Genomic DNA, 21,428 nt, shown 5'->3' on the forward strand with positions numbered 1-21,428 from the left:
ATTTTAAATTGGTTTTAAAAGTTTGGGGTTTTAAATTTGTCAGGGCCAAAATTATTTAATTTGATTTTATTCTATTTTTTAAATTTTGTATTGCATGTGTTTTTATTGTTTGGCTGTGCACCGCCCTGAGTCCTTCGGGAGTAGGGCGGTATAGAAATCTAATAAATAAATAAATAAATAAATAAATAAAGACTCTGGTGGAGTTTGCCACTGCAAAGTAGGAAATTGAACAGTAACGTGACTGTGGATATTGATGAAATCAAGCCCCAGATGGGGAAAGTGATAGAAGTTTCATGCCTTGTGTGATACTAGGACTCCGTATTCCTTCTCACAATACCAAAATTAAAGAATTCCAATTGCAAGAAGTGCTGCTGATTAAGATGGCTTTAAAGTGGGGTTGAGAGCATCTATGAGGGTAGTTGCTGGGATCGACAATGGGCTACAGCTCTATTTCCTTGTTAGTGGCCTTCTTGGGAGTTGGCCCTGCAGGTGCCCAAGCTGAAGAACCTTCTTTCTGATCCATCAGACACTTTCAGAAAACTTTGTATTGCTTCTAAGCATATTCTCCCATCAAGATCATCCCGTTCAGTCAATGAAACATTTATCACATCATTGGTGTGTGTGTCTCTCTCTCTTTCATTGTCTCTCTCTCTTTCTCTCTCTCTCTCTCTCTCACACACACACACACACCTGTATTTATTCGCTTGTAATCTCTCTGCTGCACAAGAGAGCAGGAAAAAGGTTAAAGCCATCTACTTCTTTTTCCTTTTTAGATCTATTCTGGGCCGCCTGAAGACAATGCTGCACCCCCTATTCCACCTCCTCGGGTAGCCACTCGAAGGCATAAGCCCATCACCATTTCCAAGCGCCCCCTGAGAGAGAGACCCCTCTTCTTTGGAGGTTCTGTGGAAGAAAGCGAAGGTGGGTTCTTTTGTTCCCAGTGTCCTCATAGCACAAATCCTTCCATCAGTAGAGGTTGGGGCTTCATTAGGATCACGGTCTAATGGTGTTGGGTCAAGGGGTGAATGCCATTATATCTCCTGATGTAATAGAAGAGAAATTAATCCTGGTGTTAACTTGGCAACAGTTTTTGAAAGGGAAATTGTCATCCCAGTTTTTGGAACTTTGAAGCATATGAACTCTGGTTTCTCACGCAACAGATCCAAAATGTTGCTGCCATAATTTCACCATAAGGCCAGAGGACGTTGGTCTTGCTGGCTTGCCTAGGCTTTGGGTTTGTGGCAATGATGAGATGGGAAACTGAATGTCTGGACTCCTGTGTTGTTTTGGTTTGCACTTGGAGCAAAGCGATCCTGACATCTGGGCTCCAAGATTCAAGGTATTGTTAATTTCCAGCACTCGGTGTGAGGATTGTTCTGTTCCTTTGGGATTCTCTAGCACGAAGGTACAGCAGCAGCCAGTGACCACTTGAATTGCCACTTTGTAAAGGGAACTGGAGATTTCCAATCTGAGCCTCTTTTCCTGACCAAACCCGTACTCACTGTTCTTCAACATTCAAATATTTCAAAGGCTCATTAGCTCCTTCAGAAGTTTGAAGTTGTAGGAGAACATTGTCCTCAGGGTGATTGGGGAGGCGCTTGGAATAGGCATGCTGTAGCCAGCACTGGGGTTTGAGGGAAGAGAGCCAGAACAGGCAAGCATCTTAAACATCACATGTGCAAGAGTTGGGCATTGCAATGCCTGCACTCTGGGGGGTGGGCTCCAAGGGTAATTGAAGCCAATGATCCTGCTGGCTGGGGGCAAGCTGACCTGGAACAACCGAGGGTTGAGGTGATGCAGCCTTTCGGAAGCGTGACGGCTCTCCCTTCAGCCTACTGAATTGGGCAAAAATGAATTTGGATTTACTCATACCTTCTTCCTTCCTGGCAGCAGCTTCTGAAAACCATCTCCTCCAATCCTACTAACGGTGCAGAGGGCGTATTGCCATCACCCGAGAGCTAAATGAAAGCACGCCCTGAAGACCCCCCAAGCCCTATAAATATATTTCCTATTTATTACAGTCATTCTTGCTGTTCCTTATACTAATACTAATTATTAGATTTATATATTTGGAGAAAATATTTAAGAAGTCCTTTTTAACACTAACAGGGAAATCTTATTTCCATGGCAATATTGACGTAGAAATTTTTTGGGTGGATTAATTTTAGGGGATTGAAAGGCGGACATTCTTTCAGCCCCCCCACCTCCCCCCCCCCAAAAAAAATCTTCATTGTCCTTGCTGACTTGGCCGTCTCCTCCTGGAAATGGACTGTTCATGTATGACCTGTAGGCTCAGAAAAGGTTCCTGGTGGCCAGAATTCTTTGAGTTGGGTTTTCCCTTTCAGATTGCCAGACGAATAGCTAAGAGTCACTATCCAGGTTCAGTAGAAAATATCACATGCAATCAGGACAGATGGGCAGATTAATAAAATACAGTTGCAGAGACATCAAATGAAAAAATCAAGAAATTTGCTATCGGCTGGATTTCGTAACGTCAGTGGGAGCGTACGGCTTCCATTGTTGTCTTTGCAGAGGCTTCGCTCCATTTCTGACTTGCCTGGATGCCCTAAGAACTGACCATCTGTTGTTTTTGCTCTAGAAGAGGACAGCCGTGGCCTGACCCCAAATGGCGTAATTGCTGCCATCAGCCCTGATGTCCCGAAGCCACTCCAGCGTAGCCGACTGCAGAGGCCGGGAGAACTTGATCCAGGAAGGCCCAGCCCAGAGAACCGGGGAACCGGGGAACCCTGTGCAGAGGTGGATGTAGGAAAGCTGGTGTCCAGGCTCCAAGAAGGAGGAGCAAAACTCTCCAGTAAATCTGCCAACAGCATCGGGCCAACTCCCAGTTCCCTGAAGGCCTCCAGCCTACACCCCAAGAAGCCTGCTCCAAGGCCTGGGGCTGGCTGCAAAGAAGGTGAGCCTCCTGGGTTGGTTCTTTTCCAAGACACGCTGCATCCTGGCCCACAGCCCTTAAAACACCGCAGGGCTCTTTGCTTTGCAATACAGTTCAAGCTAAATTTGGGGTGAACCGTGTGCCCAGTGGGTCTTTCATCCTTTGAATTAGAATCACAGCTGGGAGATGAACTAATTATTTATTCGTTCACTTTTTCAATCGTTTTAATTCTAGCATGTAGTTACTTTTAAGAGAGTTAGGAAATCACATTGTGGTATGACAGTTTTATTTAAGGCAGGGCTACAGACAGTATGATGGGATATGTAAAACCACAATAGAATTCCTCATTTCAAGTCTGAAACACCCCAAAATAAGCATTGTGGCTCTATGTGTCCTTGCTCAAAAAAAGAGAACCCCTTATTTTTAGGGCTGAGCAGTCCGAGGGCAGTTGGAATAGAGGGAGCCATAAGAAGACCATGAAACCATCTTTATCAACGGAAAGAAGGACGGGTGTGTGTGACAGAATAGCCGTCTTCCAGTATTTGAGGGGCTGCCACAAAGAAGAGGGAGTCAAATGATTCTCCAAAGCCCCTGAAGGCAGGGCAAGAAGCAATGGCTGGAAACTCATCAGGGAGAGAAGCAACCTGGAATTAAGGAGGAATTTCCTGACAGTGAGGACAATTAACCCGGGGAACAGCTTGCCACCAGAAGTTTACAGGTAGTCTTCGATTTACTGTTTAGTGACTGTTCAGTTACAATGGCACTGAAAAAGTGACTTATGACCGTTTTTCACAGTTACGACCTTTGCAGCATCCCCATGATCAAAATTCAAATGCTTGGCAACTGACTCATACTTATGACCGTTGCTGTGTCCCAAGGTCACGTGATCCCCTTTTGCCACCTTCTGACAAGCAAAGTCAATGGGGAAACCAGATTCACTCAACAGCTAGGTTACTAACTTATCAGTGGCGGTGATTCACTTAACAACTGAGGCAAGGAAGGTTGTAAAATGGGACAAAACTCACTTAACAAATGTCTTGCTTAGCAACAGAAATTTTGGTCGTAAGTCGAGGACTACCTGTACTCCAACACTGAGGTCTTAAAGAAGAGACCAGACGGCCACTTGTCTGAAATGGCAGAGGGTTTCCTGTTTGACCAGGGGGTGGGACTAGAAGACCTCCAAGGTCCCTTCCGACGCTCTTATTCGGTTATTTAATTTGTACCACACCTTTCTACTTAGGTGAGCACTCAAGAAAACTAGGGTAATAAAATGTAAACATTAAAAAAATCTAAAATAAAACAAAACATTGCAAACATATACCAAAATTAATAAGATAAGCTCTGAATCATCTTAATTAAACAACTGGGCTTTTGCGGAGGGAATGGGCCCCGTTGCTGTTTTCAGGAGTACGTGATCTGCATCCTTGGTGCAATGTGGGAAATGGTCTGTTCCTGCGTGCCGGAAGGACAGCGAGGACTTTTTCAAGAGAGCTTTCTCTGCAGATGTTAACAGCTGGACGGGTTCCTTCTGGGAGAAGCAGTCCGTTGGCGTTTAGGACACTCAAGATAAATACAGATGTAAAACAATGCTTAATAAGCATTTGGAACTGGCATAAGTATTTCACAACAGGCTTCACGTAATCTCTGCATTTTGCACCAGTTAACAATTTAGCAACTGCATTTTGTATGAATTATAATTTCCGGATCTCCTTCCAGTCATCAAGACAAGATGTGAACTGCTGTAAATGTCACCAGTCCCAGCTGGTTGAGGAAGGTCCATGAATGGCGCAGCAGCCTGCCTGGGACAACCCTGGGCAAACGCCGGGGATGAAGATCCAAGCCCCCCCCCCAGCTGAGCCTTTTTTTCCAGATGCCTTTCCTATTTAACTTGGGATAAACATTTAACTTGGCAACATTCAAGGGCACGGAGAGTTTCCTTGGAGTTGGAGAGGGACTGTTCGTAACCTGCAAGATGGCAACACACACACACACACACACACACCTGAAGTGTACCCTGCTGCAAGCCTCCAGGTGCCTCCTTTTCACGTTCATGCAGATTTTGAGGGCAATATTGACTCTCAAACTGTCATCATGGAATTGGTGCATGTTGGTCACCCCACAACCCCTTGTAGATTCCTTTCATTTTTTTCACATGGGGAGCAGCTTTGCCAAGCCTTGCCCTTTCCTACTTTATTATTTATTCAAATTGTTTGCCACTCATCTCACCCCAAGATGACGCTTACAATGTTAAAAATAATAAAATTATACAAGAACATTCATTGGCAACCTTCGGTCTCAAGAGACGATGGTATCGTGCTCTGGAAAGAGGTCCTAAAACAGCATCTGGTTTGACTAAAAAGGCCAATTCGAGAGTGGCCATAAATCCCTTCCACACTGAGGGCAGATACATTCTGTCCCCTGCCCACCCCAAAGATTTTGCTGGTTCCGGGACTCCCTCTTTGCCTCAGCCTGCCGAACAAGTGTCTCTTCGAATTGGAGAAGGCCGTGCTGCGTCTTTAGCCTCCAAGCTGAACGATCAGAGGTCAAGGTTTCCCAACTGTTAATGTCCATTCCCAGGGCCTTTAGGTCCCTCTTGCAGATATCCTTACATCGCAGCTGTGGTCTCCCTCTGAGGCGCTTTCCCTGCACTAATTCTCCATACAGGAGATCTTTCGGATTCCGACCATCAGCCATTCTCACGACATGCCCCAGCCAGCGTAGACGTCGCTGTTTCAATAGTGTACACATGCTAAAAATTCCAGCACGTTTCAAGAATCGGGACTATTCCACTAATGGGAACTTTGTCCTGCCAGGTGATGCCAAGGATACGTCGGAGACAGCACATATGAAAGGTGTTCAACTTTCTCTCCTGCTGTGCGTAAAGGGTCCAAGACTCACTGCAGTACAAGAGTGTGCTCAGGATGCAGGCTCTATAGACCTGGATCTTTGTAAATTCCATCAGCTTCTTATTAAGCCATACTCCCTTTGTAAGTCTGGAGACTTGCAGTCAAGAACATGTACACTATGTAATAAGAATAAAACACTATACAAGTACAAATTGTCAGCTTTAACTAAAAGATGGGGAGGTGCAATCGGTAGTTAATCTATCAACCACCTCCAGCATGATGCTCACCTGCTGAAGGCCCAGCCAAGTGGCAGAGCCAGGACTTCAGGCCCTTGCAGAAGGTCAGGAGATTGGGCGCTGGCCTCATTCTGGGGGGCAGGATGTTCCAAAGGTCAGGAGTGGCGGCAGAGAAGGCCCTTCTGGAGCCCACCAGCTGGAATTCCCCATCTGACGGGGCCCAGGGCACGTCTCCTCTGCTGGCATGGGTGGGGTGGACCACTCCCAGTTGAATGAGATGGTTCCTGAAGTCACCTGGACTCTTGCCATGAAGAGCTTTAAAGGTGATAACCGACACCTTGTATTATTTAACAGGTGCTCTTCATTCCTTGAGGTGTCCAGTTGTAGTTTTCCAGTCAATCTGCCCACCTGTCACGTTGCATCACAATGTGCACAGAAAACAGAGAGAGAACTATAAGGTTCCTTGTTATGTCTCTTTCACATAATTCTAAGCCTTCTAAGCTCAACAAATGCTGTAAATGGCTTGGCAACCCCGCCAGTTGACCAGATCAAGAAATCAACTCCAGAGGAAGGCTAAAACTACTTTTATTGAAACGGATCTGGCAACGGAATCTTGCGGGTCTGGTTGTGTTGTGCCTCTTCCCCATATGAATTATGAATTGCATGCCCCCAATGAATTAGCGGGGTGTCTGGCTAAGCACTTCCAAAGGAGGCCTGTCTCTTGTGGACTTAAGGCATGTTTTTCTCCTCATCACTTTGGTAAACCACTTGATCTGCCTCTGTCAAGGTCATCTTCCTTACCCTTTGCACCACATCTGCAAAAACTCCAGCCACATTAATTAAAAAAAAACATATTTGAGATGGCATAAATTTTACAAGTTTATGAATCCCACAAATAATTTGGTCGCATTTGTACTTGTGTGTTACTGACATTCAGGATCTCAATAAAATGATGGCTGGTCTGTGCTGTAGGGATGAATGTGCTCCTGGTATCCGCTTAGCTTTCCTAAAGCCCAGGACGGGGCTTTAGGACGGAGGGACCAGGCAGCTGCAAGGCCCCTCAGGGTTCCTCTCAACCTGCCCACCATTTCTCACAACCTCACTGGAACTACTGGTCACATCACACACTCAGACTGTAACTAGATCCTAATATTCTGTGCAAACTGCCATCGAGGGTAAAACAAGAAAACTTCCATTATACAAACACAAAATCATTATTGCACAATAAAAGGACAAAATCACTGCAAACTATAAAAAACACTGTAAAAATATCATAAAAACAGCAGGAGCAGTGAAGAACAGAGTAGGAACTATTAAACAGCATCCAACTTGGTGTGACACCATTAAGACAGATTGCAGAACTAAGTTAAGCAGAACATGGCTTATCTCAAACAAACTCTGATGGAGCCACACACATTCATCAGGTGATGTAAAACTACATGATTTGTATCCTGGGTCTTGATGTTTCATCACAGCCACCCACAGCCATGGTCATCATGCATCAATTTAAGATAAATTGTCAAGAAAAGCTATAGAGAGCATCTTTGTGGCCCTCTCAACTTCATTAGAATAGAATTTCTACCACAGTTAAAAATCTTCTGGTGTACAATTGTTCAAATATCCTGAAATGCTGAGCACTAAAAAAATGCAGATAATCTATTTTCAACTGTTAGTCAATTGCAAATTGTTCATAGTTTGGATTGAGAATATAATGTAGCTCCAATGTTGGCATTTCTGTGTTTTGAATTTTTGTAGCTCTGCCACAGAAAAGGATTTATTTCACACCTGGTAGCATTCCCAACCTTTCTGTTGTCGGCCACTGTACAATCGTTATTAGAGCTCGTTCTACTTTCTGATGGCAAGAAATTCAGGCAGCTGCAATGAGACACCATTTCAGTCAGTTGGCACATTTCAAATAATATTTAAAGGGTTCTTTTCAAAACAGAATTTTTGATCAGCTGCTCCTTGGTCACAAGTAGGATTGGGAAATGGCTCTCAGCCCCTGTGCCGACGCTTTTCCCATTAGAATCAGACTAGAATTGGAAGGGACCTTGGAAGTCTTCGAGTCCAACCTGCTGCTCAAGCAGGAGACCCTCTACCAATTCAGACAAGTGATTGTCCAATCTTTCCTTAAAAACCTCCAGTGACGAAGCACCCACAACCTCTGAAGGCAACTTCTATTCCTCTGGTTAATTGTCCTCACTATTAGGAAGTTTCTCCTTAATTCCAGGTTGCTCTTCTCCTTGATTAGTTTCTATCCATTGCTTCTTGTCTTGCCTTCTGGTGCTTTGGAAAATAAGATGACCCCCCTCCTCTTTGTGGCAGACCCTCAAAGACTAGAATATTGCTATCGTGTCACCTCTAGTTCTTCTTTTCTCTAGACTAGCCAAACCCAGTTCCTGCAACTGTTCTTCATATGTGTTTGTCTCCAGGCCTTTAATTGTCTTAATTGCTCTTTGCACTTTTTCCAAATGGATGCAGTATTCCAGGTGTGGTTTTACTACAGATTTATAAAGCGGTACTAATACTTCATGCGTATTTTGAGTCTATGCCTCTGTTTATGCAACCAAGGATTGTATTCGTTTTTTGGGCTGCTGCTGCACATGGCTGGCTCCTGTTTAAATGATCATCCACTAGGACTCCAAGGTCCCTCTCACGGTCACTGTTCTTGAGCCAGATTTCACCTAATATGCACATGTACCTTTGGTTTTTCCTGCCTAGCTGTAAAACCTTGTTTTTCTCCACTTTACATTCCATGTTATTGGATAGGGCCCATTGTTCAAGCCTATTTGGATCCTGCACTTGTCTTCTGGGGTGTTGGCTATTCCTGCCAGTTTGGTGACATCTGCAAATTTGATGAGTTATATTTATGGATTTATATTCCTTGCAGATGGTGGGGAATAGAAGGATTTTATGGGTGTGGAACCTTCTTGGAACTTCTGAAAGGACTGTGTGGTGGGGCTGTGCTTTTTGCAGGATGTTTTCTGCCCTTGCATCTCCACACCCATTTGCACCACTCAGGTGACCCTGAGGACACAGGCAAACAAACCTCCAAGCAGCCTCAATGACTCTCGAAAAGGATGCAAAGGACCAGCTGTCCGCAGTGAATATAAATCCTTCCATTCCACACCAGCCAGTCAGAGCTGCAGAAGCTTCTTGGATGAGAAGTGAAACGTCTTTAAAGAAAAACCAGAAGTCCAGTTGCCTCTTGAAAAAGCACTTTTGGGACAACCAGGACCTGGATGACTAAGAATCTCCATAGACATCTTTGGTTTTATGAATTTCTGTAGAGATGTAGTGATCTTTTATATATAATAGATCGGTGGAGGCACAGTAGTTCAGAGTGCAGTACTGCAGACTACTTATGCTGACTGCTGGCTGCCTGCAATTTGGCAGTTTGAATCTCACCAGGCTCAAGGTTGACTCAGCTTTCCATCCTTCCAAGGTCGGTAAAATGAGGACTGATGGTTGTGGGCAAGAGGCTGACTCTGTAAACCGCTTAAGAGAGGGCTGGAAAGCACTGTGAAGCGGTATAGCAACCTAAGTGCTATTGCTATTGCTATAATGCAATTCCACCTTCTCTTTTGTCTGTTTTTTTTAAATAGTTTGTATCCTTCCATCAGTACATTCCACTCCTGACTTTCATCCCACCAAGTTTCAATAGTGGCAACTATGTGCTGCCTGCCTTCATATACTAATATTTCATCTTTACCCTGTTTGTTCCCTAAGCTTTGAGCGTTTGTGTAGAGGCATTTGAGTCCTTTAGGGGTCTTGGGTGTGTTTCTTTTATCTCCTAGTTTGTAACTGGGATTTCCATCGTTTCCCATCACTCTCTGCTTCATTGTGTTTTTCTTTCTTTCTTTCTTTCTTTCTTTCTTTCTTTCTTTCTTTCTTTCTTTCTTTCTTTCTTTCTTTCTTTCTTTCTTTCTTTCTTTCTTTCTTCTCTGTATTCCTTACCTCCTTATGTGATTGGTCAGCTACTGGTTTTTGCTTGGAATTAGGTTCTAAAGGTTGTGAAGATTGGCCCCCTCCCCCCTCAATTTTAGTTGAAAGCCCTTTTGACAAGATGAGCCATTCCAGTTCTGGTGAGGTTCACTCCATCCCTTGCCAGTAACCCTTCAGGTAGGGAATGCATGGTCTAGGAAGCTGAAGTTCTCTTGACCACAGCTGTTTTGAAGCCAGCGGTTCATTCCTAAAATCCTTTGCTCCCTCATTGGAAGTTGGCCTTTTGTTGGAAGTGTAGCTGAAAACACCACTGGAGTTCCTAACTCTTTAACTTTCTTCCCTAGCTGTTTCTAACCTCTTGTTATTGTTTGTGTCATTGGTCCCCACGTGTAGGAAGAAGAAAGGGGTAGTAATCCTTTAGTAAGGTTCTCAGTTAAATCTTTGATTTTTGCTCCAGGGAGACAATATATCTCCCAAGACGGACTGTTCAGCCTGCAGACTATAGTTTCTGATCCCCTAAGAATTGGATCTCCTATCACCTATATTTTTCCTAGGGAAGTCTGGGATACTATCCTTCCTGTCAAAAGAACGCTGGGCTGTATCTCCTTTTTAGAAACTATTGATGAATGCTCTTTTGTGGGTGTCTGCACATTTTCTTCCATTTCATTCCTACATTTCAGTTAATATTTTTTCACCCCAGGCGAATATGAGAGCTTCACTAAAGCACGGCTTCCTGGCGAGAAACCAGTCATCACGCGACCTCCAATGCGACCCCCAGATCCTCCCTGCAAGGCTCCTGTGCCACAGAAGGTGGAGGCCAAGGCAGACCTGGTGGTGGGAACAGCAGCAGAAGCCCCCTCCTCAGTGTGAGTAGTGGCAGCAGGTCCAGCCCTCCAGCTGGGTTGGATGGCAACTCTCCTGGTCCCCCTCCCCAACGACTGCCATTTGGCTGGGGAATTTGGAGAGCCTCAGTGCTCCCCATCTGGAGGACACCCAGTCAAGCAGGAAGTGCATTTTAAGGAAGAATATTTGCTTCCCATGCCAGAAGTGCTCGAACTGAAGAGTGGGGTTCTCTGCTGACAAAGACACCACCGAAGCCAAATGCTTCTGGAGCCCCTGTTTAGCCCTCCTAAGGGGTGGGTGGGTGGGTGGCAGGCTTGTGTTGCACATCCTTCACTGTTCTCCCGCAAGTTCCTCTGTTTGCACCCAGAAAACAGCATTTGTGAACTATGAGCTTTCTCCTGAGCTCTGGGGAAGTCTCCCGCCACATGGCTGACAGCTGCAGGCCTTCTGGGTAGGTCCTTCAGGCAAGAACTAGTGGCCACGCCACTGAAGGCAAGTGGAAGCTCCAGGAGAGCTGGGCACACCCTTCTGACCTGTCAAGTGTACATCACCTTATAAATGTGTGTACACACACACACACACGCACAGAGTCTTTGAACCTTAGCAGGTTCTGTACCAAGGAGAGTGGATTTTTTTACCAGTTAAATCAGCAGTGAGCCCCTTGGCCTGTCTGCTGCTTCCTCTCTTTCCTCTCCTGCCTGAGGAGGTGGTGGTGGGGGGAGCTCCAGGAGTTCAAGGTACTTGCAGGGAAGCCTTAATTTTATCCGTACAAAAACAAGGTCACCAACAGGGTTTCTATGACTGAGGACAGAATGGTTCTCTCCAGTTCTCATACTTCTCTCAGCTGAACTGCAACAGTTCTGCTATCATAGTGGAGACTTACACAGGGGTGAAATCCAGCAGGTTCTGGAGAACCAGTTGTGGAAATTTTGAGCAGTTCGGCAAATACCACCACTGGCTGGCTCCAGAGTAGGGTGGGAATGGAGATTTTGCAGTATCCTTCCCCTGCCACCCCCACCAAACCACACCATGCCCACCAAGCCACGGCCACAGAACCAGTAGTAAAAAAAAATTGGATTTCACCACTGGACTTGAGTTTTGTATATCTTTATGCCTGATTATATATAATAGCTTCTGAGAACTTCTCAAACACTGCCCTTTCTCCTTTCAAACAGAATTTGGCAGTCATAAGGACTAGAAACCTGGTCCACACGTGTGTTCTCTCTTATCTATCTATCCAGCCTCAGTTAATGGAAATTTGCTTCCTTGATCTTGGGCTCTTTTTGACCGAACAGCTGAATTGCTACCACAAAGCGAAGAGGCTGTTTGTGTTTGTGCTGTTTGTTTTTTCAGGGTGGCATCCAGGGCAAAGTTCTTCGAGACAGCTTCCTTCAGGAGAGGAAGGTAAGAGCAGGAAAGGTTGGCCTTGAGACACACGGTGGGCATTCTGAAAAGCTGGTGAATCATGCAGCCTTCTGATTTTGCCCATGGACGTTTGGGACATTTATCCCAAATACATCCCCACTGCGTAGAGATGCCTGAGAGTGGAAACGAGAGGCAGATTCTTGGTGAGATTTCTGGGGAAGAGACGGTGAACTGAAGATGGCTCAGCTGAGAGTGGAATGAAGAGCCGGCGCGTAGACTGGCTCTTCATACTTCCTCTCTGGACAAGGAGAGGACTTGAGATTGCCCACAACTGCTCCAGACAGTTGCTCCTAGCAAGGAGACTGCAAGACGGGGGTCTCCGGTGGGTTTACAGCTCTGGGTGATGAGGGAACCTTGTTCAAATCACAGTTGGCACTTCACATACTTCCTTTCCTAATCATTGCTGGTTAATTGCTCCTCAGCTACTAAGTACCTTGGGATAAAATGACTATTACCAAAAAAAAAAAAAAAAAAAAAAAAGACCTGCCAAATTCTGCCCCATAAAATGTCCCACTGGCCCTTGAGGGCCTCGTGGGTTGCCTGGCTGGCAGTAGCAGAGCTTTTCAGGGCTCTTTTTGTCTTGCTGGCTGGTGGAGGAGATGACCAGGCTGAGCCCGAGGGAGGGGTCAAGGGCTTCACCAGTCTCGAGTCCCTCTGTGCCCAGAAAAGATGGAAGTCCAGCCCATCTTGAATTCCGTTGACCCTTATCCCTTCGCCACTTTGCTTTGATCGTTAGATTCTTGTAGAGCCTGTCAGCATGCAACAAAACTGAGTTCATTTGAACTGCTCTGGCTTCTGCTTTCCTGCGCTGGACAGCTGACCTGTTGAGGGGCCATCACCCCCGTTCCCTGTCACCCCAACCCTTCACCTCCTATGCAAGGAGAGTCATTTTCAACTGAAGTTGGCATTGCAGGCTCAGGATCAGCAGTATTTTTATCATGAGTTATAAAATAATTCTTCTGTTTGATAGTCAATTGGGATTGCTGAATCCTGCAAGCTTGTAGCTTCCAGTCTCTCACAGCGTTCTGGCCTTTGCAAAGATCCTGAAATTTCAGGCATGTTTTTTCAGTATTGAATATGTTAGGGTGCTGTATTGCCAGTCCGTGCAGTGGGCTGAGCTGACAGAGATGGGATCTCCGTGACTGAGGGGGGAATGAGAACTGGGCCTCCCCACTCCTAGTCTAGCACTTAAGCCACTCCCCCCCCTCCCCCCCGGTCCTCTAGTTAGTTCCAGTTCAGCCTGGCTGATAGTAGAGATAGAGCTGCAGTCCTGCTTTCTCCCTCGTCCTTTTCCTGACTGCTTCACTTCTTTTGCAGTTCTTCCTGTCCCCAGGGCAGATCCCCAAATGAGGAAGGATGAAAGGCCCCAGGTAACCCTGCTGTTTATTTTCTGATTCCTTAAGAACCCGAATGCTGGGGGTGTTCTGGGTGGGCTGCAGAAACCTCCTGGGGGGAGAGGATTTCCCTCTTGGCTGCAGCGCCAACAAGCCACCTGGCGTGTGGTGCTTCGACATCCTCCACTTTGTTTTACTCCCTGTCTTCCTTTTCTTCCCAGACTCCTGCATGGCTGAGCCGGGATCACGGATTTGCAACACATGGTGTGTGCTCTGTAAATCAGCTATTTCCAACCCTGTCTTTGAGCTTGCCGTTGTGAACATCTTGCCTTGTTATAACAGAAGCAGAGACATTCTTGGGAGGGACAAAAGTTCCACCTGCTACTGTAAGTGTTCAAAAAGACAGAGCAACAATCAGGCCTTTTGCTCCTCCTCCTCTCTCACTCCAAGCTCCTCCTCCTCCTCCTCATCTCCAGAAAGCGCTGCCTCCCCCTGTTTGGTAGCAGCTGACCTGGAGCAGCCAAAGAGGGGCCCATCGGGAGGTGAGGCCCACCCACCACCTCTGGCCTCTTATGGGGTCCTGCTTGAAGAGCTGCTTCCTGGATCTAGGAACTGGGCTGCAAGCAGCTTCTCTGCCTCAGACGGTTTCACATTGAGTTATTTTTTTCTTTTCTTTTAAGACTGAGGTTTTGTGTCAGTGCCGTGTGGAGGGCAGGAGTGGGGTTAACTGTTAACTCATAAGAGGCTGAAAACATTCCCAGTAAGGCCTCCATACCTCTTACTGGTTGTGCTTGCACAACCAGCAGATGTTCCAGAGAGTGAATGGCAGGAGGAAGATTTTTGAAGCCAGAGGCTCCACTGCAAAAGGAATGGTGCTGAAATTGGAGCAGAAACCCACGGCGCCCCTCTGTGAGGCGAGTTTCCCTAAAGTCCAAAGCAGCTTCAAGACATTCCAGGTAGCTTTGCCTTTTGTTAGACCACATTCCGCTCTTCCGCCTTGATTTATTTTCTCCCCAAAGGGCCCTTCCTGCTTGCGGTAGAGTGAGCCGAGAGCCTGCATTTAGATCTGCTTTTATTCGACCTGCAGCCAAAGGAAGGAAGAGGTGCTGTGGTTGTAGTTGTGTGCCTGCCTGCGCTTGCGTGCATGTCTCTCTGCCTCAGGCGCCTGACAGCTTCTGGCATCTCAGCTGGGATGCTCTTTCGCCAAGCTCCACTTTGGATCCCTGCAGAGTCTCTGGACGGCCCCCTCCCCAGGATTCCCCATTCCACAGACCGGCAATTGGTTCTTTCCTAGGAACTTGGATAAAGCACTTTTGCACCAGAGATTTCAGTTTGCCTTGTAAGTGTCTCCGAGGACCAAGGTAGAAAGCATCCAGCTAGCACATTTTAGCCATGCTTTGCAGATACAAGAAATAAATGAACTTTTGGGAGTGGCTCTGGATTGCCAGATTTTGGGCCTGTTCGTTTCTCTTTAGAAATAAAGTTGATACTTGTACCACCACCACTGTACCACCAGACAAATAATTATTTCCACAGAAGTCGTCAGGAAATGCCATATTGAGATTTAACATGCCTTGAGGGGTGAAGAAAGTGATGTATATGCTTTATTCCTATGTTTTTGTTACCGGTGCTATCCAATATTCACTTGAACTCCCCAAAGTTACTGATCAAATAGAGAAGATTGTTCATCCTGTGAAATTTGAGTTCTTAACCACCAGTATAAATTGGACAGAATAACTGAATATTGATTAAGGGATACGAAAACGCCCACATCTCCCTGGCAGCCTTGTCAGTCCAATGCTGGAGCCACAGATCTTTGCTCATTGAGTAGTGTGAGGTTGCAGTGACCTCCAGAAAGTCCAGGCCTTGGGCGAACGTCAAATCTGTATCGATCTGTTTCCCAGGAATCCATTAATGGATTATGCCAACACCATTGATTTCTACTGTGGGAAATGACATGGGGGGGGGGGCCTTCAAGATGTGATCGATTTCAGAGAGTAGAAGCTGAGACAGAAAAGGAAGTTCTGAAAGCGAAGATTTGCCATTTCTCTCTGCAGGAAGGGTGGGGTACTCAGCTCCCAAACGATTGTGTGGTGATCGCATCCAAAATGGGTACATCTCTCCTCAAACCTGCTTTTGTGATAAGCTAAAGATGTCCAGCAATTCAGCTCTCTCTGTTTTGTGAATTTAATGGCACTTAAAGTAATTTCCACCTGGTGTACTTGTCTGGTAAAAGAAGTAGATTAGTTGTAATAATGTTTATAAAGTTTCCATGGATTAAAAAAATCTACCTGATTACTCTTGACTGCTGTTTTTGAACTCGTGTAAACTTTATTTATAGAATAGTAAAGTCACCTTGCAAAATATAACATGACTGATCGCATCCAACATTAGACAGAGGAGCGAGACCTCGTTGCAAGAGTTGGGGTTAGGGTCACACGCACATGAGTTACAAAAGGTTGCAGTGCACTTACTTTGGAGTTCCCTTAGAGGAGCTGGCCTGTATGCCTTTCCTCTTTGGAGTTAATATCGACATATCACTATGTTGGAACGGATGAAAAGCCAACCGATTTGCAGAAGGCCATGTTGGAAAGTTCTGTTGACGACATCAGCCAGTGGTTTGTTTCTAAAATCCTTTGCTCCCTCGTTGGATGTTGGCCTTTTGGTGGAAGTATAGATGAAAACACAACTTGTGCTCCTAATTCTTTAACTTTCTTCCTTCGCTGTTCATAACCTTTTGTTATTGTTTTCAGATTCATTGTTGTGTGGTTGTTGGCTTTCGATACCATCAACCGTGGTATCCTTTTGGGCCAATTTATGGAGTTGGAGGGAGGTGGCACAGTCACCTTCCTCCTCTGAAGCCGGTCCCAAATGGTGGTAATAGGGGGCGAGGTTGTTTCTTTGTGGGGCACCACAGGGCTCTTTACTCTCTCCAGTCCCTTTTAACATCTACATGAACCTGCATGAGGCAAGCAATCTCCAGTAATCTGATGATACCCAGCCACGTACCTCCATCCCAGGTGAAGGGAAAGATGCAGTGGACACCTTTCATGGTGCCTGAAGGCGGGGAGAGTCTGGCTGGAGAACAGCCCTCTTCAACCAAGCCTGGTAAGGTGGAGTGGCCGTGGGTGGGCCCCTCTGGGTCCAGGAGTTTATTGTCTTTGCTCCTGGATGGGGTTCCACTTCCTCAGACTGACTTGGCGCATAACTTGGGGGACCTCTTGGACTAAGGGCTCCTGCTGAAAAAGCAGATGGCAGCTGTGGCCAGGAGGGCCTTTGCCCAACTTCACATTGTATGCCAATTATGCCCCTCCCTGGACAGGGAGGCCTTCTACTCGGTCACTTGTGCCCTGATCATCGCCTGATTGGACTCCTGCAATGCGCTCTACATGGGGCTACCCTTGAAATGGATCCAGAACTTCAACCTCTGCAGAACGCAGCTGCGCCAGCTAGACTGGGTGCCCAAAGAAAGGCACATATAGCACCTCTGCTCCGTGAACTGCACTGGGTGCCAGTTTGGTTCCGGGTCTAATTCAAGGTGTTGGTTATTACCTATAGGACCAGGCTACCTATGGAACCCTTTTTGCCCCATCACATCCCCACTTCCCACTTGATCAGGAAGGGGAGGCTGCAGAGCCTGTCAGCCAAGGAATTTCGACCGGTAGGGTCTAGGAAGAGGGCCTTTTCTGCCCCTGCACTGAGGTACATTCTGCCCACAGAGGTGAGGCAAGCCCACAGTCACTTGGCCTTCCACAAGGGGGACAAAACGGTGTGTGGCACAGATGGTCTCACACAGCCATGGGGCTGGTTGGCTCCATGAGACCCCATGCCTATATCAACAACTCCTAACCTCCCCATCTTGGAACTCTCCATCTTTTGAAATTTTATAATGTTGTTCTATAATTTCTTTTTTAAAAAACCTTACATTGTTCTGTTTTTAATGCGTAATTTTATTGATTAAATTATACACTGCCCAAAGCCCTTCTCTGAGGGAAACAGGTGGTTAAGAAGCAGGAAAGTATGAAATATAAGTAAAATAAATTCATGAAAGTATGAAATATAAGTAAATTAAATAAATAAATGAGTAAACCAGGTCAAAAGTGAGAAGGGGCTTCATTCAGACACATCAGCTGACTGCATTAGCAGCATTGGGTTGCACCGCTAAGCTGAAGCCGATGTGGGGAAAAGCAAAGCAAAGGTGCCTGGGCAGCCATTGCAAAACGGATCCTTCCTACCCCGACCAGCCCTTGGTCAGCCATCTTGCGAAAGGCCTGGCTTCTCCAGGGAAAGTTGGGAAAGATGCCTTCCTGGGTCCAAAGGGCAGGCCGCAGCCTGCCGGCCTCCAGCTGTTGAACTCCACTGCTCACCAGCATTAGCCAAGGGTGGGGGAGGATGGGAGCTGAAGTCCAGCAAGTGTCTCTCCAGCAACGCAGGACCGAGCTGAGAGAGATGGGCCAGCGCCTGGATTCTCCAAAGGCATCTTTGCTCTCCTTAAAGGCTGGATGCACTTGCTCTCCATTGCAGCCCTCAGGAGATGCCATTTTCCTGGCCTTTTGGATCTGTGTGACTGCAAGTCGCTTGCTGTCTCGGCTTCTGATAGGGACTCTAAAGACGGCCGTCACTTTCTTCCACAGGTTGCCATGGTGACCAAGGGAGCCCTGTGGAAAGTCTGCTCTGACCCTTCGATGCTCATCCAGCCGCCACAATGGAAGCGCCGATAGCAACTTGCCAAGCCCCCCCCCCCCCCCCCCGATATGCACATATTCCAGCAGCGTTGTGATTTGAAAAAAACCTTTGTCATGGAGCAGTCACTGAGGAAAAACCATTCTGGACAATGTAATGCATGCACACATGCACACAGGTTGTTTCATGGCTTGATACACACACAGCATGAGGTACCCCGCTTTGCACATGGAACAGAAGTTTAAATGGCAAACAGCATTTTTCATCTTATGGCAGACAAAACGTCTCCTCTTTGCGATTTTTGTTTACTGAAAGCAAAGGAAAGCATGCCTGGTTTTAAGGAAATCTTGATGCATTTTTACTTTAAAAAGGAACAAAAACCAGCAACGGCATGGCAGCTTTCCCCCTTACTAATCTTTCCGTTCTCGGTGCTTTCAGTTTTCACCAAGAGCTCTCCAGCATTGGCAGCGCACCAGCGGAGCTTGGACCGAGTCAAACTGAGGCAACCAGAGCCTATCTGAGGGCAGGAAGTGCTGGCGGGCAGCACATGGGCCCACCTGGAGGGGGGGAAGGGGGAGCTCTGCTGCCTCTCTTTAAGTCCTTGAGGAAAGAAAATCATTCCTGTAAAACAGATCTGTAGCTTCTGTGCCTCACTTAGCACATCATCCTTCCACACTGCCTGGAAACAGCAACTGGTGTCAAACGAGTGCAAGGAAGTGCATCCATTTGTTGTTCCTGAGCTACCTTCCTTGGGGTGGTTTGGCTTCCTCGCGCAATCCCAGGTGCTGCTGCCAAGACTCACCTAATGGCTAAAGACTCACCTAATGGCTAAAGACTCACCTAATGGCTAAAGACTTGCCTAATGGCTGATGAACTGTCCAAGCATGAAGACCTGCATGGAATGGGACAACACACCACAGCCAACTTGCTGCCAAACAACTCGCCATGGCCAACTCACCATGGGACAACTCGCTCGAGTGGTTGGAAGGAGAGTGTAGGGCCATGAGGAGGGTCCAGGCATGGAGATTAGGAAGGATTCCAAACATGGGGAGAGAAGGTGGAGGGGGGAGAAAGAGAGAGAGAGAGAGACCGAGAGGGAGATTAGGAAGGATTCCAAACATAGAGGGAGGGAGGGAGAGAGAAAGAGATTGAGATTAGGAAGGATTCCAAATGTGGCGAGAGAGGAGGAGAATGAGAGTGAGAGAGAGATTAGGAAAGATTCCAAACATAGAGAGAGGAAAGGAGAAAGACAGGGAGATTAGGAAGGATTCCTAACATAGAGGGGGGAGGGAGAGAAAGATTGAGATTAGGAAGGATTCCAAATGTGGAGAGAGGGGGGAGGGAGAGTGAGAGATTAGGTAGGATTCCAAAGGTAGAGAGAGTGGGGGAGAAAGATAAGAGAAGATTAGGAAGGATTCCAAGCAGAGAGGGAGGGAGAGAGACAGAGGGAGATTAGGAAGTGTAGGAAGTTAGCACCCACCCCTTTCCTAGAAGAATGAAATATTTTAGGAAATATTAAAAAGGCAGAATATTATGTTTCCCTGGTTGAGAAGTGGAGAAACATGTTTTAAAGACAAAGCAACTCCCACCTTCCTGCCTCCCCTCCTTTGTTAACGGGCCAGAGGCAGAAACTCAATCTTTGACGATAGGACCCATCTGCAACACAATAGCAACAGAAATTCACCACTTGACACCTGGGAAGATTACATCAGCCAGCAAGGCTAGCTAAGACCCCCACCCCCTGGGAATCTGACAACCAATCTGGATACTCTTTCTGGGCCCCAGGCAGTTCAAAGCCAGAGAAAGCATAAAACCCGGGCACTTGCTGTATCTCAGCCCTTTTCTGTTCAGGAACTCAAGCCATGTGATCTTGTCCACCATTAAACCATCTTTCCAAGTAGTCTCCGTGTTTCCAGTGTCTTTTTCCCCACTTGGAGCTGGACCCAGAAGGATATTTCTTTCAACAGAAGGATTCCAAACATAGAAGGGGGAGTGGGGAGGGGGAGTGAGAGAGAGATTAGGAAGGATTCCAAACATAGAGGAGGGAGGGGGAGAGAGGGAGATGAGGGGGAGGGGGAGAGACAGAGAGGAAGATTAGGAAGCATGATTTACCAAAAGGTCTCTGCCAAATTGAGGGACAAAAAAAGTCAAATATGAAAAAATGGGAAGGACACATAGCTAAAACAAAATATCAACAAGGAGGAAATCAGGAATGCCAAGCCTCAGAATGAACTAACACCCGCAATCAATGGCAATAATAATAGTAAAAGTGTCTTTCAATATGAAAGGAACAAGAAGAAAGTCAAGGAAACGGTAGACCCACTGTTGGGCGAAGATGGCAAGGAGGCAGAAAGCAGAAACTCCTTCATCTATTTTTAGGCAAAAGGCAAAAACAGTCCAACCTATCAAAAGTGGCAGTGAGAGAGATAGAGCAAGTATACAAGACCACATAGGCAAGGAATTATTAAGCAAATACCTATCTTCCCTGGATGAATACAAATCACCCGAGCCAGATGTTTTACATCCTAGGGTTATGAAGGAGCTGGCAGATCTTCTCTCAGAGACACTGAATGTCAGCTTTCAAGGCTCTTGGAGCATAGGGGAACCACCGGAGGAATGGAAAAGAACTCACATGGTTCCAATATACTAAAAGGGGGAAAATGGATCCAGAATATTATAGGCCTATCAGGTTGACATCAATACCTGGGAAAAGAAAAGAAAAGAAAAACAAGTGGAGGATTGGTGAAAACAAGGTGATAACCAGAAGCCAGCATAGGGTTGTTAAAAACCTACCATGCCAGACAAATCTTATTGACTTGTTTGAGAAAGTAATTAAATTAGTGGATCAGTGAAGTGCTGTAGATATATAGTATACTTAAGACTTCATTAAGGCATCTGACAAAGCAGACCACAACATACTTCTTGGTAAAATAGTAAAATGTGGCACAGACATTACCACTACCAGATAGATTTGCAATTGGCTAACCAACCACACACAGCAGCCAGTCCTCAATGGAAATATAACTACATGGAAGGAAACATGCAGTGAGGTTCTGTATCAGGCCCAGTTCTCTTCAACATCTTCATAAATGATCTAGAAGAGGGTTAGAAGGGGAATTCATCAAATTTGCAAACGACACAAGCTTGGGGGAATTGTTAACACTTTTCAAGACAGACGTAAGATTCAGAAGGATCTTGACAGACTTGAACATTGGATCCTATC

The 21,428-nt window shown here is 46.2% G+C and overlaps 1 protein-coding gene across 2 annotated transcripts in view; it reads left to right on the top strand.

The window, feature by feature from the left end:
- OPHN1 (oligophrenin 1) overlaps positions 1 to 15,792 on the top strand; it is a 118,195-nt gene extending 102,403 nt beyond the window's left edge. Inside the window, exons 19-24 of one of the 2 annotated variants that reach the window (XM_070951838.1) lie at positions 774 to 921; positions 2,600 to 2,914; positions 10,621 to 10,786; positions 12,117 to 12,167; positions 13,506 to 13,558; positions 13,744 to 15,792. In XM_070951838.1, the coding sequence (XP_070807939.1) occupies positions 774 to 921; positions 2,600 to 2,914; positions 10,621 to 10,786; positions 12,117 to 12,167; positions 13,506 to 13,548 (723 nt within the window). In that variant the 3' untranslated portion in view covers positions 13,549 to 13,558; positions 13,744 to 15,792. The remainder of the gene's footprint in view (positions 1 to 773; positions 922 to 2,599; positions 2,915 to 10,620; positions 10,787 to 12,116; positions 12,168 to 13,505; positions 13,559 to 13,743) is intronic. The other variant, XM_070951839.1, reaches the window with a different exon arrangement.
- The last annotated feature ends 5,636 nt before the right edge of the window (positions 15,793 to 21,428 follow it).

The sequence above is a fragment of the Pituophis catenifer genome, unplaced genomic scaffold (assembly GCF_029215685.1).
Source record: "Pituophis catenifer annectens isolate HBS135680 unplaced genomic scaffold, rPitCat1.0.hap2 SCAF_11, whole genome shotgun sequence".
Taxonomy (NCBI): domain Eukaryota; kingdom Metazoa; phylum Chordata; class Lepidosauria; order Squamata; family Colubridae; genus Pituophis; species Pituophis catenifer.